Source organism: Manacus vitellinus, unplaced genomic scaffold, assembly GCF_001715985.3.
Source record: "Manacus vitellinus isolate BGI_N305 unplaced genomic scaffold, ASM171598v3 scaffold_0_pilon, whole genome shotgun sequence".
Taxonomy (NCBI): Eukaryota; Metazoa; Chordata; class Aves; order Passeriformes; family Pipridae; genus Manacus; species Manacus vitellinus.
This window is the reverse complement of record NW_021938789.1, coordinates 39,674,127-39,690,455: the sequence shown is the minus strand read 5'-3', so window position 1 is coordinate 39,690,455 and position 16,329 is coordinate 39,674,127. Positions and strand designations below refer to the sequence as shown.

General features: G+C 38.7%; 1 protein-coding gene across 1 annotated transcript in view; it reads right to left on the bottom strand.

Annotated features, from left to right (window-relative positions):
* TNKS (tankyrase) overlaps positions 1-16,329 on the bottom strand; it is a 99,217-nt gene that overhangs the window by 38,270 nt on the left and 44,618 nt on the right. Inside the window, exon 4 of the mRNA XM_029960982.1 lies at positions 956-1,050. Within this exon, the coding sequence (XP_029816842.1) occupies positions 956-1,050 (95 nt within the window). The remainder of the gene's footprint in view (positions 1-955; positions 1,051-16,329) is intronic.

The following is a 16,329-nucleotide window of genomic DNA, read 5'->3' as shown; positions in this document are numbered from 1 at the left end:
ATTCTGATTTTAAAAAGCCATTGGGGTGAAAGGACGGACTGAAGTGCTACAACTAGCCAAACTTCAAGAGTTTAAGTACACTGAGGACTGGTTTGGAAAGAAAGGAAAAAAGCTAAGAAGTTGATTAAAAATCTTTTAACACTAGGCTGGACTCAGTAGAAAATGAAAATATAGGAAGTGCCTCAAGTTTGCTCATGGAGACAGAACACACACACATGAATATCTTACTTCTGAATACAAAATGTATGCCTCTAACTGGGGGCTCAATTTCTACAATGTGAGGAATAAGCCCTTCTAACAGATCATCATGAAAATCATCACCTTACAGATAAGAAACGTGTGGCTGAGAACAATGTACAATATGTATAATTCCAGATTTCTGACTGCTGTGTACTTTTTGTGATATCTTACCTAACTACCATTCTTACTGTAAAAATAGAATAGTTTAGCTTCTACTACATCTTGATTTTTGCTGGCAGCATCAATCAAGATACATCTCCAAGGACCCCAAGTTGTGAGTGCATGAGCATTACTGATGTTACTTGGAATTACATCCATGCATAGCCAACAGCATAATGAAACTACAGATAGGTTTTTCAATGCACATTTTTCACTAAGCCCCCGTATCTTCCCCCCACTGTCTTCTGTAAAATAATGCTGTTAGTCCATGATTTCATAGGGTAGTCTGTGCATGGAAGTAAAGAACAAAGACTGGAAAAAAATTTCAAGTTGTGAAAAAAAGACCTAAAACAAGTGTAATAATAACTGTCTGCTATCAGGGCTCTAACAAAGGTTCATTTACGATGAACCACACTCAGATTTTGGAAGCAAGTATCACATTCTCAGCCAACTATTTGAGATTATGCTACAACATGAACCAGAGAAATAAATCTTCATCTTGAATAATACAAAACCTCTGCTGCAAACAGATAATAAATCAGTTAATTTTACATACCCTTTGTCCTTTGCATGCACATCGGCACCGTGCTGAAGCAGAAGCTGGACTATCCGAACTCTGTTGTAGCCTGCTGCTAGGTGTAAAGGAGTGGACTGTAAAAGAAAAGATGAAGAATGGGAGCCACATAAATTTTAACTCCTGCACTTTCTGCCACTGAAGTACTGTTAGTTTCTCTTACACATTGCATCAAGATAAGTTACAGTTCCCTTCTGTGATTAGCCAAATTAACAAATACACAGCACGTGCAGGCCCCTCCTCTTGTCAATCCAAAAAAATGTTCCTTAAGGTGGAGAAGAATACAGGTATTCTTTAAGGCAATAAGAACCTCCTAGTTAAAACTTAATTTAAATTATGGCCCACGTTTGGTTTGGTTGGGGATTTTTTGTTTGTTTCTTTTGGTTCTTTTTTTTTCTTTTGATGCCATAATTTTAGTTTTAAAATGCTACAGTTTGGGGTTTTTTTAACTCACAAGTAAATTTATACAGTTTAGGCTGCATACTCACTGGTTACAAGACTGCTTGTATGTACACTTGTTGCAACAAGTGCACAAGAAGCAGACTGCAGAACAAGAAATAACGCATTTATCCCAAAGCAGGAATGTTTGTCTTCAGCTCCTCACCAAAAAAGTAGCTATGTGTGTTCTGTACTGTGCTAAGACACAGAGCAAAGTGTATGCAGTTTGCAGTTTCTTGCAAAATACAGATCTGCAGCAGTAATGCACCTTGCTGCATAACAGAGCAATAACACCTTTCTCCATAGATAACTTGTATGAATTTTAACTGAAAGCTTTTGAGTTGACAACAGTAATTCCCCTTGAAGTTTATTTGAAAAAGATTTTTATTACAAAACAAATTTTGTGTGCCATTTCAGTCTGAAAGGACTGGTTTATTACACAAATGGGTAACACTGTTTCCTTCTTCCCAAGGCTGAGCAGCAGACGATTTTAAAGCAATCTTTGTTGCAATTTGTGGCATGCAACCAAACAATACAATTTTATTACAGTAATACCCCATACATAAACCAGCTTGAAACATGGGAAAATTTACATATCTCACAGTATTATGCCAAGTACAGATTTACTGTCAGCATTAAAACAGTGTTATACAGTATTACAAGTGAGACATCACATTTCACTATTATTTCCAGGAATACACATTTAGTATGTCCATAACTTGTAGTAGTATGTATTATATTTCATTAAAGTCTTAACACATTGCTACTTTGCTCCAGAAAGAGTAACTACTTTGGCACCTACCATGTGTCCTGTGTATCACAGTGAGGACACAGCTTGTACTATCAGAAATGATAGCACAGGGCATCTCTGAGAAAAACATCTGGATAACTCAGTTAATTTAGGGAAGCAGTTATGCAAGTTTCCATAAGACCCATCTTCAGAATTAGCTATACTCAAAATAAGGATCTCTAACATCCCTAACCCAAAGATCCCAAAGCATTTCCAAAGTACAGAATACCAACAGCAACAAAACATGTCCCACCTTTTAAGTATTTGCCCATTCAAATTGTTAGGATCTATTACTCTAAGAAGCTTCTACTACTGAATTAACAACGTACATTGATCCAGAAGGCATTACATTCTTTTTACATCTGCCCTGATTATAAAATAGCTGGCTTATGAATATCATAAACACTAATGAAAATGTGGATAACGATGATGACACTATTGATATTAGCAGAATACTTCAGTACTGTTTGTTCTGACAGTTGCCTTGGTTTGGTTACTAAATCAAGCTTTATCAATTGAATTAGTAACTCAGAAAACCTGAAAGGAATTTGAAATGGGCTGCAGAAAAGTAAGTCTATTAAAAGGTCTAAATGCCAGAAGGAACTGGAGCAAGCACTAAAAATTTGGACCACTTCAGGATCCTTTAATCTCACTATGATTGAACTACATCCATTCTTGTCTGTATGCCACTTCTAAAACAATGATGGCAGACTTCCAAAATGATGTTTTACTCATATTAAACATTATTAACAGAGATGTTCTCAATAAAGATACATCAACCCCAGAGTCTTGTTCATTCCTTAAAATTAAAAGAAAAACTATTATGACCCAAGCTGGGACTGGGCACTTTGTATTTCTAGGATTAGTAGACCTGCACTTGCCAAATAACTTCATAAGAGAAGGAACTCAAAACATTTCAAGTTTATAGTTGCAAGACAACATAAGTGAAGGAAAACAGTGTCATACCAAATCTTCAGACAGCTTATATCCCTGCCTTTCAGAAAGGTAAGCTACTTTCTTCTCCTTGGGCAAGGCCACACAGACAGCCCAGTCCCACGAATGAACACAGCATTCCATGTCTTCCCCAACACACCAGCAGTATTTAGCTGCAGCCAAGCACCTGACATCTGGCCTTCTGATCCACAGCAACTTCAGTGAAGCTGCATCCCATGCTGTGGCTGCCTCTCTAAATAAGAGTCAACTGATGCTCCCTGTAATCATCCCTGGAGATGGAGCTGAGATCTCCATTGGTCTGCATGCTTGACTCTGCAACTGCAAACCATGTATCCCAGAGGAACACTCAGTGCTGGAGAGGAAGGGACTTAGAGGGCCACAGAAACCACTTGACTGATGGGCAAGGAGAAGTGAACACACACACATAGGTGTGCAGAAGCAGTGATCCTGGAGGACTGCTCCTCCAGTATCCACAAGCCAACATTGCCAGTTGCTCATCGGTTTGGCTAAAAGGCTCTTATAAATGCTGTCCTTACAAGTGCTTCAGGAAGGAGAAAGCAGGAAGGTCCTGCCTTCATGATTTTTTTAAAAACTGCTTTTCCTTTCTCATAAGAAAGTGAATTCATTAATATTATAGTTAACAGTTAAAAATACTAATCTGGAGTTACAAGCTTGTATGCTAATTACAGAACCTTGGTACCTAAAAGATAATGTTGTGCAACATGAACTACTCATTATATGCAATTATGAGCCCTAAAAAAACCAACAACAACAAAAACAAAAACAACAACAACAAGTGAATGATGGCAGCAAAGACTGACTTTTAAAATTAACATGCAATTTAAAGAGCATCAAAGAAGTAGAAACTATCTATCACAAAAAGCAGTATTATATACTGCACCTGCAAGGTATATCAAACAAATTACTTTGTATTAAGAAAAGAGATTTATTTAAGCTATCAATTAACCCTTCCTCCCATATCTTGCAATACTTGGCATGACTTACTAACAAAAATCCCTAGAGGGCACTTACCTTCCAAGACTCACAGTCACAGTTACCAAGCCAATCACACTGTCTTGCTTGCTAGTTTAATTAAAAAGAGCATAACTCCATTTTTATTAAGTAAAGTAGACCCTCATGCAAGATGCTCACATTACTTGAAAGTTTTATGGCAGCTGTAATTGAGTCAAAGCAGGTACTGTGCATTTCAAGGAACATCACTGTACACAGGATGTCAACCCATATACCTATGATTTATATTACCTACGATTTATATTAAAGCAGGTATTTTTGCTTGCAGTCTTTTTGATAATGTGTTGCCTGGCAATACAAAATATGCACTTTTTAGGTTTAAAAAAATGAATATACAGCAGTTTGATAGTATTTTCAGTGAGACTTAGGTATTTTCACACAGCTTCATTACCAACAGCTGATTTGTCAACCCCTGTTTAAGGTCAGCCACCTTGGACTTGCTGTCCCCTGCTCACGGGCCTCAAACAGCAAGGGCCCTGAGGAATCTCCAGCACTGCAGGCTGCTGAGCAGCTTCTACTGAAATCTGGAAATTGGTTTCAACAAATTGCCCACAGGCAATGTGGGAGTGCTGCCTCCAAGTATCATCCGCTTCCCTCCCTTATCTTGCTAAAGAGTCTTCAGCAGCTCTTAGATGGTAACGCTACCACTGCCTCTGAACGCTTCATTTTCAGATTCAAATTGCACATTTTAAGGGCAACTTTAAACCAAGGGATCTTATGTAATGATCTTACATTATGCATTATCTGCATGATTAATAACAGCTGCAGGAACTGTTGTAAGAACTAATATTCCCTGTCCTTGCTTCCAACTACCGAATCTTTATATAATGCTATCTGATAATGATCTTAATCAATGCATTTCTCTCATTCTCAAGTTGCCAACCAGAAGGCTATTAAAATCAACAAACAACAATCTTATTACATATATGATGTCTCATCATACATCTTATTTACAACACTACATAGTCATTTAGAATTAAATAAATTAATTTAACCTTCTACAAGAAGGACATTCTTATAATAAAGAGGCAATGCCCTGATTTTGAGAGCAAGTTCAGGCCTTGACATATTATGACTACTCTCACGCTCAGATGGTCCCCACAGGGATATGCACCAGTAAGTATGGCTCTTACACAAATAGGCAAACAAGTAACACTTGGAAAAAATATCTAAGGACATTTGTATGCTTATTGTTAACTCTTCTACAACACCATGCTGACAAAGGACATTTAAAAAAGAAAAAAAAAAGAGGGAGAAGGAGGAATTTTAAAATGTTTTATGTAGACTTTAATATATGTGACTTTTTTTACCATGTTCATAATTATCTTCAGGTTTGGTAGATTTGGAAATTGCAGGTATGCAGCAAACTCCCATTTAACATAGGTCAAACAAAACTTTTATTCTAATCAGACCATACTGCCCGTAGAGAACAGTAGCAATAAAAGTATCCTAAAGCATTTCTAGTTTGTCTTACAACTCCCTTCAGAGGAGTGTTTCACCTTCTTTGAATGAAGGGAAGAGCAGAGAGGTTTCTAATTGTAGAAGGGACCTTCATTTCAGTTTTATACAAAAGTGTTTTGAAAGATGTCCTGACTCCTCGTAAGGCAAACAACTCTCTCTTCACTATGTTAGAATTTATGACAGAATCTTTCTTTTTAATCACAATAGTCTGTGCTTGATGCTGCTCTCTTACAGACATCTCTAAAATGAACTGCATCAATCATGAGGGTACACCAGGAAGACATTCCGGATGCAAGCAGAGTACCTCTTGTCACCACTTTATCATTCTGATTAATGGGGTAAGAAAACAAGTTGCAACAACATCGCAATCTTGCAGACACATTCCTGAACTTTTCCACTGTGGAAGTGATCAGGCTTCTCAGATACCAACTTGCATTCTAATTTTAAACAGTATACCCATCTTACACCTTTGTTTTTAAATGCAGTTCTAAGTTTTCTTGGGAAATACCTCATTGACATTTGTTTGTATGGTGCCAAGCCTGGGTTTATATACAAAATATTTTCTTCTGGAAACACATATTTCAAATAACTCAAAATAATTATTTTATATTCATGCTACGATGCTCTTTCTTACACACCAAGTACTACAGAAACAAAGGTCCCTCACCCTGGCTGAAGATTCATGCTCTTAATAAGCAAGAAAGGGCCTGTGCTGTTCACCACCCACACAGCTTGTCAACTTCAGCCAGCCAGATCGTGCAGCTTCCTTGGTCATTTTATAGCAGTACTAAGCTATTTAAATTCATGGTTGACAATTATGCTTTAGGGACAAACTTAATAGATGCTGCTCCAGGAAAACTAGTAATGTTGGACTGCTGACTGTAGATGAGCTAGCTACAACTCCAGAGATAAGTAAGCACAGGGATGAAGAGCTTAAACTACTTATCTAAAAAATCCTAAAACAAACAAGTAAACAAAACAAAAACCCCTACAAACAAACAAAATTCCTAAAGATAAGGATTATGAAATGCTTAAGGACATTTCTCACTCTGCTGTTTCCAGTGATAACTCCACTGCTTCATCTTAAGAACACAGCCAGTAGTACTTAATTAGACAGACAAACAGGACAGGCTTAGTACAGTAAAATTCAGGAAAACATCATGTCACAAATTTAACAGACAGTGCTTCCTAACAGCTAATGCCAGGGAAAATGAACTGAACAGCTCACCAATTCAGAATCTGCAAGTCACACGGTATCTTTATTTAGCACTCTGGTATATCAAATGATCCTTTAGCAGGTGTAGGGGTAGTGGTGGTAAGGAACCAACTGTTTTGAGCTGTAAACCAGCAAAGACAAAACCAGCTTGATTTCACAGATACAGTAGTGCTAGGGCAGAGCATCATTGGGCAAAAATGTTCATAAACCACAGGAAATTATATGAGTTAAAAAAAACAGAAAGAGAAGACCAAAAATACTGCAAACATACTGACAGAATAAGCCCTCATTTGGAAAAGGTTTACTTGGGTAAAGACCAGGACTCTTCTACTCCTCATATCCAGTGAGTATTCAACTCTATTTCTTCACAGGGGGCTGTACTGTCCACACTATTGACTACTAAATGTTTCTTTAGTAGATCTGACCTTTGAGAGACAACACAATTTTCTGACTCCACGTCTGAATCTCTAAGACTGTGTGACAAGAGTTAGCATCAGTTCCGCACATTAACATAGTGACCCTGTTGTACTGCAAGTTGGACTAAGTGTTGACAAATAAGGGGGCAGGAGATTTATCACAGAAGAGCTTTTTTAATCACCTACATACCTGGGGTAGGGAAGGACAAACAGGATGACAAGCATAATTTTGCAGAAGGGTAGACAAAGAAATAACTGGAGTGTCTCTGTCTCAAGGCTAAAAGAAGGCAGAACAGTAAATAAGTGGTTTTACTTTTCTGCTCAGGAACTCCTGGTAGCGTATAGTGCCACCAAGCAAAAGAGGGTAAAGGGCAAAGATGTCTTTCCTAACAGGAGAGAAAACATGCAAGCATTGCAGGACCACACAACAAAAGAAAGTTTCATCTGCAGAGGCAAACTTAAGGTGCATGTTTGAAGATGACCACGAAAAAACCCTTACTAAATTCCAGAAGAAAAACCCTGTCTCCTTCAACCAGCAGGTTTCTTCAGACGATGACACTTGACTCGCAAAATCATAGAGATTATTATATTTACACCAGGATGGCAGATCCTTAATCCATGTAGATAGCTCTGGAAGTTATTCTCTTAACAGTAGCTATATAAAAAAAAGACAATAACTCAAATTCATTATTTCAGAGAAAAGGAAACAAAATCAAACCTGAAAGAGCATCATAACTTCCCAAATATTAATGAGGAAGCTTAGTTCCCTAACAGCTCCATACCAAGGTGCTGCCATTACTTTCAGATGCATCCAGAAGGACAGACTAAGAGGGAAATTGTAAAGGGCTAGGAGAGACACTTAAATCTTTAAATGAGAACACTGTTGATCTCTGAGGGATTTTAATAACAGCAGGTCCCGTAAAAACAGCAGGTCCTTGACATCTTCCTAAACAAGAATTAAAATGCAACACCTCCTCCCTCTCCTGAAACTCTTCTGTACTTGCACGTATCTCGACCTACCACCCATTTGGCAAAATAGTTCCACAGAGGATGTGTCAAAAAAGCTGAGCAAACTCCCTCACAAAACCACAGTACACTCAGAAAACTGACCCTTACAAGAATCTCTTCCATTTCTACATGCAAATGATGAACGTTTAGCTGGGGATGGAACTGCAATACAAAAAATTCTGGAGCTTCCAACATGAAGTAGCATTTGTAGTTTTCCCAGATTCAGAAGCACAGAATACACCTCTGGCAGCACTCAATGACACAAGGGGACGAACTTTGAGATGGATTATCAGAGAAGCAGAGGAGTATGCACTGTTTCTTTGGTGATAGATGCTGACAGCTGAGGGAATAGTGGCTTACTGAGCTACAGAGAGAAGTTACAGTAAATATCTACTCTCTTCTCCTAAAGGAATGTTGCTGATGTTATTTAACACTGACGGAGATGTATGCTGCCTTGAAAGACATGGCAGAACACTCCACTGAAACTACTTAGAGTATCATTGTGTCCAGCATGGCCATTTTTGTTGCTTCTTTTCATCACCTAGAATCTGTCAGAAATTCAAGTCTGAGGTGAGGCACTGAGGCACGACTGGCTCTTGCTGAGGCCAAGGTGAGAAGAAGAAACTGGCCCAGCGAGGTTAACTAAAGTCATGAGAGGGTATTCAAACCTCTACTAGTCCAAAGAGCAGCTAGTAACATCTGCCAGCCAGAGAAAAAAACTCGTCTGGGCTGGTGGACTGAGAACACAGGTACACAGGATTTTCTCATGGCAACAGCTGGAACTTCTTATTTGTTAAATTGCACACTGGAAGCTGTGATTCAAGTTTAGTGCACAGGGAAGAACAGATGCTACTCCTGCTGGTCTGAGCAATGAGACCCAGAGAGTGAAGTTTCTGCAGTTTTTGAAAGCACCTTAGTGCCAGCCAGCACAGTCTGCAGCCCAAGTCTCAGCCCATCAATCTTGTCAAACTGCAAGCTGCAAAATGCTTATCAGTCCAGGAGAGCAAGATGAGACAACTTTCTCTCCTCTTCCAGCACCAATACATATATTTTTAGCCGTGCTGTCAGCCAGGGTCAGAAGCCTTAGAATCCTGTGCTTTAATTATTTGTTCAGGCTGCTGTTCCCGCTTTTTAAGGAAATATTTTTGGTTTGTTCTGGCAGCACAAAACAAGTGTTAACAAGAGGTTCCTGTCCAAACAGTCATGCCAGATAACTGGGGAAGGCCTGCATACCAGTGTCAAAGCAATCTGAAGAAGATGCACACTGGAACACCAGGGAACCAAAACTGCTGCGTCTTTTGCTGTTGCAGTCTCTTTCTACTTGCTATCATAATCTTCATAGAGTCACAGAATATCCTGAGTTGGAAGGTACCCATAAGGATGATCAAGTCCAATTCTTAGCCCTGCACAGGACAGCCTCAAGAGTCACAACCACGTGCCTGAGAGCATTATCCAAACACTTCTTGAACTCTGTCAGGCTTGGTGCTGTGATCACTTCTCTGGGGAGCCTGCTCCAGTGCCCAATCACTCTCTGGGTGAAGAACCCTTTCCTAATATCCAACGTAAACCTCCCCTGACACAACTTCAGGCCATTCCCTTGGGTCACCACAGAGAAGAGATCAGTGTCTGCCCTTTCTCTTCCCCTCATGAGGAAGTTGTAGACTGCAATGAACTCTCCCCTCAGTCTCCTCTTCTCCAGGCTGAACAGACCAAGTGACCTCAGTCGCTCCTTGTAAGGCTTCCCCTCAAGGTTCTTCACCATCCTCACTGTCCTCCTTTGATATTAATAACTTAATATCTTTCTTATATTGTGGTGCCCAGAACTGCCACAATATTCAAGGTGAGGCCGCCCCAGTGCAGAGCAGAGCAGGACAATCACCTCCCTCGACCGGCTGGTGATGCTTTTCCCGATGCCCCCAGGACACAGTTCGCCCTCCTGGCTGCCAGGGCACTGCTGGCTCATATTCCACTTGCCATCAACCAGGACTGCAGGTCCCTTTCCATGGCACTGCTTTCCAGCATCTCACTCCCCAGTGGGTATGTACATCAACCTTTTTCCGACTACAGTTGACTAACAATCTTTTATTTCCCTTTTCTTTTTACATATTTTATTATTTTTACCACTTCTCCCATTCCATCTTTATATATTTACTTTGCTTTGCCTCCTTCCCCTTCCAGCTAGAAACTTTACGGGCTTTAGTTTGTAAGATTTTCACATAATTATGAAAGAAAAGCTTCTTGGAATACAATAATTTGACCATTCTCTTTACTAACATGAATTCCAATCAGCATTTCACTCATTTTATTGAAACAGGGGTCAGAATGAACTCTGTTAAGAACAACACTTGCAAATTGATTGCGTTTCAGCTCCAGTGCTCTGTATAAAATAAGTATTTATACCTCGTAATTTGGAATCAAATTAAAACATTAAATATAAAGTAATTCATAAAATTAAATACACAAAACGTTCCTATTGCATTACAGTGATAATTTACAAATTTTAGAATTTAATGCCTTTATAATCCAGTCAAACAGACTTCACTGTTCCTTTGAAGAGAAGCCTTGCAAATACAGGAAAAAAGGCAGAGAATTTATCTTGTACTTCCAATTGAAAAGTTATGGTTATTAGAACATGAATATTCTAAAGAATTTAATCTGTAAGAAATAAGTTTCTTTTATAAGTAGACATATATTATATTACTTGGAAAAGACTAATCAAATCACTTCAATTTTCTTGTTCATCAATGACACATCCATCATCAATTACAATGCCCTATTTTGGCATTTTCCTTCTCTTTTATCATTCATCTGCTGCCTCCTCAGTCAACTTAAACAATACTTTTAGAAATGGTTATATAAATACACCTCTTCTTGCATGTAAGTATTTGCAGTTCTTTTCATTTAGAACTAAATTGATGACTCTAAATTATCCATACAACCTCTAAAGTCAATGATGGGTTTGTATGAGCAAGTGATAACTGATGTGCTGAGAGAAATCAGAGTCAGCAAGAGTACAAGACACAAGGGCTTTGGGTAACTTAGGAGGTGAAAAATGTTTGGATGCTATCAGTGCCTGTTCTACAAAGAAGGTGCCTAGGGAGGCCACAAGGGTAAATGCAACTACATTGCTGGTACCAAGTGACACCTGATGCAAAACCTTGCAGTTGGAGTTGTCTTTAATAGTAGCTATAACACACTCAGACTCATCTACAGGGGAAATGCCTGCTAAAATAATCCAGCATGATGCACTAACCTTCAGAAAGTGATGCTGTGGAAAAAATGGCAAGATTTTTTAACAATAAGCTAAGAGTGGTAGGTAAGAGAATTATGTCCTTGCAGACAGCATAAAAACTACTAACAAAAGCAACACTGGAAATGCCGTGCTAATGCATACCTTCTGTTGGGAAGGGCTGATATAGTGAAGGAAGCCAGCATGACCAACAGCAAGTTGAAAGAGTTTACTAGAATTAAGAAGACATTATTCAAAAAGCTGAATTTACAAGCTGAAGAAAATAACAAGGATCACAAATTCCAGCAGTTTAGAGGTAGAAATACAAGTAGACAGGCAAAAACAGTTTAAGTTGTAACTGGTGAAAGAATTCAGACCAACCATACTTCTTGCAACCCACTAGGAGCACAAAGTGCACCAGCCAGTCCAGTGTGGCAAGGTGATGCTAGGTCAAGAAATGGAGTTCTTACAGGTGAGAAGACATTGTGAAGAACTAAAGGAACTCTTTGCATGATATACATCTTAGAGGAAACAATAACTCATACCAGGATCCTGGTGAGTGAGCATGTGCATATTGGGGAGCATAGGAAAGCTTGGCAAAGGATTTGTCTGAAACTAGCGCCATGGTCTAGTAACCACGGCGGTAGTGAATCAAGGGATGGACTTGAAGATCTCAGAGGTCCTTTCCAACTTGGCTGATTCTATGAAATCCTTGCCAATGGTTTATATGAAAGATGATGTTAGGTCATCTTCCAGAGATGGGAAACAGTGTACAACTAAATGATAGATGCCACAACAGAGGAAGGCCACAAAGTACTTTAATATCACATTCAAAAGTGAAAAGCAACATGAAAGCAGAACAGTTTACTTCTCAGTACTTCTCATGTTCACACAGAGGGATTTTGAGAGAGAAGTGACACCAAGCATAGAAATAGCACCTACAGTATTCACTATAGTCAACCATATACAGAAGTCAAATGCATACAGTCCATGGACATTTCAACTCAAAACATAATCTCAGCAAGCTCTGTGAAGGGAAGGGCTCCACTCTCAAGATCGCAGTAGAAGAAACATCATCAGTACTCAAATTCTGGGTGCTCAGAGTCAAATCTAGAGCACAGCTTTGAATTAATGTACATAAAATATTATGTGGCAGCTCTGCCCAAGTCTGGCAGTTTGACTTGTTTTCTCTTGACAGTAGATGGATAATAGCATAATGCAAGAAGTCATCTCCTGTGTGAAGCTAATCATCAAGGGGAAAACAGTTCATGAATAAAAAAACCCCATACCTTCAAAACATTTGAAGGCTGCCTGAGGAGCACACTGATTAAGATCTAAAACATAAGATTTCCTGAATTTTACAGAACAATACAAAGAGAATGACTACAGAGAAAATTTCTTTTCAGTCCTTCAGCGCACAATTTCTGTTTGTGGACACGACAGACTATACTTCAAATAACAGGTGAAAGGATACTCACTGAAATGTCTGGGGGAAAATGTTTAAGATCTCATAACAGAAACTTAGAGCAGATGGATCAGTTTTACATTTTATTCAAAAGGTATCATCTTTGGCCATAGAGGGTTTTAAGTGACACCAGGGATAGAAATTCAGCCAAGTTATCTATACTTTACAAAGTCTGCAGAGGGATTATTGTGTTACCCACTCTGACCACACTTGGCTGATGAAATAAGATGGGATCACAGCATAAGAAAGTGCATAAATTGTCACTATTTCTAAGATGCATGAAACCTGGGAACTATCTTTTTTTTTTAATAAACAAAATAGTGTTTTAAATGCAAAATACAGTTGTGGCCATTTTTGAATGTTCTTTTATATGTATACTGCATTGGGCACTTCTGCACCAGGTACAACTCAAACATTATAGCACTTGTTTTGTAATCTCTTTGTAATGTTGGAAATGTCATCTTTTTTTATAGTGCACTATTAACTAAATCCAGAAAATACCTTTAATTTTGCATGCAGAATTTGATTTAAAATATTTAACCCAGCCTAGTGAAACATGTGTCTGCCCTTGGCAGGGGTGTTGGAACTAGATGATCTTTTAAGGTTGCTTCCAACTCAGGATATTCTGTGATTCTATTTATCAATCTACACACTCATGAAACACATACAAGATCAGTGCCAGCAAAGACCTCAGTGTGTATAAGCCATCAGCCAGGGCCAGCTTTACACTAGCAAACATCAGCTAACAGAGTACGTGGTTATTGCTTATTTCAATAACTGCAGTTCCACAGCACTGTAATCACGCATCATGAATCTTCCGGTTAATATTTGCAGGACCACAAATAAAGAACCCAAAATCTGCACATTTCCCACCCACAAAAACAGTTTCATACCACTTCATCAAAACCGAGCTGACATTTATGCTAGTAAGCAGCAAGTGAGCAGATTTAGCAAGGGCTTGCCCATCAAGTTATTATGAAATAACTGTTTTGGATTTGTGGAGTTGTCTTTTTTCTGAAATAAAATGACATTTTTTAATTAAATGATTTTTTATACTTTCATTTTATTAGATGAATCAAGGAGAAAGTACTCATTCTGAACCAAGAATCCACAGTCAACTGTTATTCTGTATGATGTATGATTCCATTGCTCCTCTCCTTTGCACTAGTTATTTTTTTGTTGTGGATATACCTTGAGAGTAGACTATATTAACACACCACACAAACAATGTATACCAGCAGAAAAAGTACACAAAATTCTGAGGAAGATGAAACATAGATTGTGACAATAAATATTACATGTGACAAAAAAACCCAAACACACATGTACAGTCCATACTGAGATTCAGACATACCCTTAGGCATGACAAAAAAGGTTTTGCATTAGGTATCTGCTCACAAGTCTTTTGCTCAAATATGCAGCTTTCATCTGTAGAAACGTATATTTTCACAACATTCAAACAGCACCTTTTATTGTATGTGAAATAATTTCTTCCAAAATATATTCCGTACTCATCTGAATATAATCTCTATGACATAGATCTACAGACCAAACAGACCTATATGTTTATGTAGTATTAGTTTTCATTTCTACCTGTAGCACAAGAAGAATGCACGCAATTGTAAAGGTTTACAGTTTCACTAGCACACAATGTGTTCACGTCTTGCAGTACATAGCATTTGTCTTCAGTCCTCAGCTCCTAAAGCCAAGATGATTACAAGAGAATCTAAACCTCTGCCCAGGTCTGTAGGTTTAATAACTGTAAAGGAAAATGTGGATCAATTGTTCCATAAAGACTCAGAAAGTGGAAGGTATACCAATTTTCTTTCAACCTGCAGGATTTTTCATGAAAATGGCTGCGAACAACGAGAATTCTGGAACAGGGGCTGGCAAATTCACTTAGCAGCAGCAAATTGGAAACTCCCTAGTAAGAGGAGACATAACTCACCCGATCTTGTTAGAATTCAATTTCTGTTTATCAGCCCTTTGTTTACAGGCTGATCTCTCAATAGAGAGAAAAAAGGAGAGGAAGCACGAGAAGGACTGTGCAATTCCATTCAACAAAATGTTACTTGGTATCGGAGATGTGCCATAGCAAAAGCTGAGGGGTACTTCGTCCTCTTCACAAAACACACACATGCAAGACTTTTTGCACTGGTTACTTCAGGTCAAGGATGCTGGTACTCAGCACTGCATTGCAGACCTTCTCAGAGTTGGACTTCTTACAGTTGGACTTCTGTGCCCTGCGTCAATGAACCTGAATCATGTCATGCATGAGAAAAATAATCATCTCTACGGCAAGCAGGAATGGTCTGAAGAAACAACCTCACCCATACCCAAGAGACAAGTATGCCTCCTATGATTTACAAAGCTTAATGAAAAGGACTGATCCTGATATTCCGGATCCAGGGTTGTCTACAGCTGGTTTGGAAAGGCATGACAACAAAGGCATTGCAGAGGCATAATACCAAGTAAGTAAGGACTGGTACTGGGAGGTGTTAATGACTGAAAACTGCTAATAAACAAAGAAAGGGGCACTACAAGTCAGAAGACCAAGTGAAATTAGGTGAAGCAGGACCACACGCACGCTAGAAATGGCCTTTTAATTAATAAGTTGTTAGTTTTCTTTCATGGGATCACTACCTTATCCACAGTGTTGGATGGTCCTGTGCTTGAGGTGCATTGTTTGCAGGATCCCTGATTCACTTGTTGCAGAAATTTCTACATTCCTAGTTTCTGAGGAGTGAGGTAGTGAGGGAAAGTGCAAGAAAAAAGATGATGTAGCTGTGGAGGAATTGCATTCTGTGCTGCCTTCTGGTAGTAATTCCTGCCTCAAGATGAACTAATACCCAAGACCAAGCTATCACAGGCAATGCTATTGTATTTTCTGTTTTTCATATGGTTGATCCAAAATGTAAACAACAAAATGCAGCTGCAACAAATCAATGGAAACTTCGAAGTAAAGTATGAAGCATGTATTTCATTTTTCAGAATAATAATTTTTTTATGCTCCAAAGAGCTCAAAATATCAGATATTTGCACTGCTTCACGAGATGAACCTTGAAAAGAGGACCAAACAAACTGGTTTTTTGAGTAACAACTGGAGCAGTTGGGTTCTCTTGCAAGAAGAAAAGATTTTATTCAACTGACACCTGAGTACTTTAGTGCCAGCATGATCTGAGCATGTGTAATGCAGTACAGGCACAGCATATTATATACCAGCAAAAATCCAACTTCAAAACAAAACCCCAACCTCCTATTGCTAATAGCTACCATGTCAGCTGGTAGTTCACTTTGGAAAGCTATCAAGAGTAATGTGGGAAGACTTGTCTTGTAGAAAAGGGTTC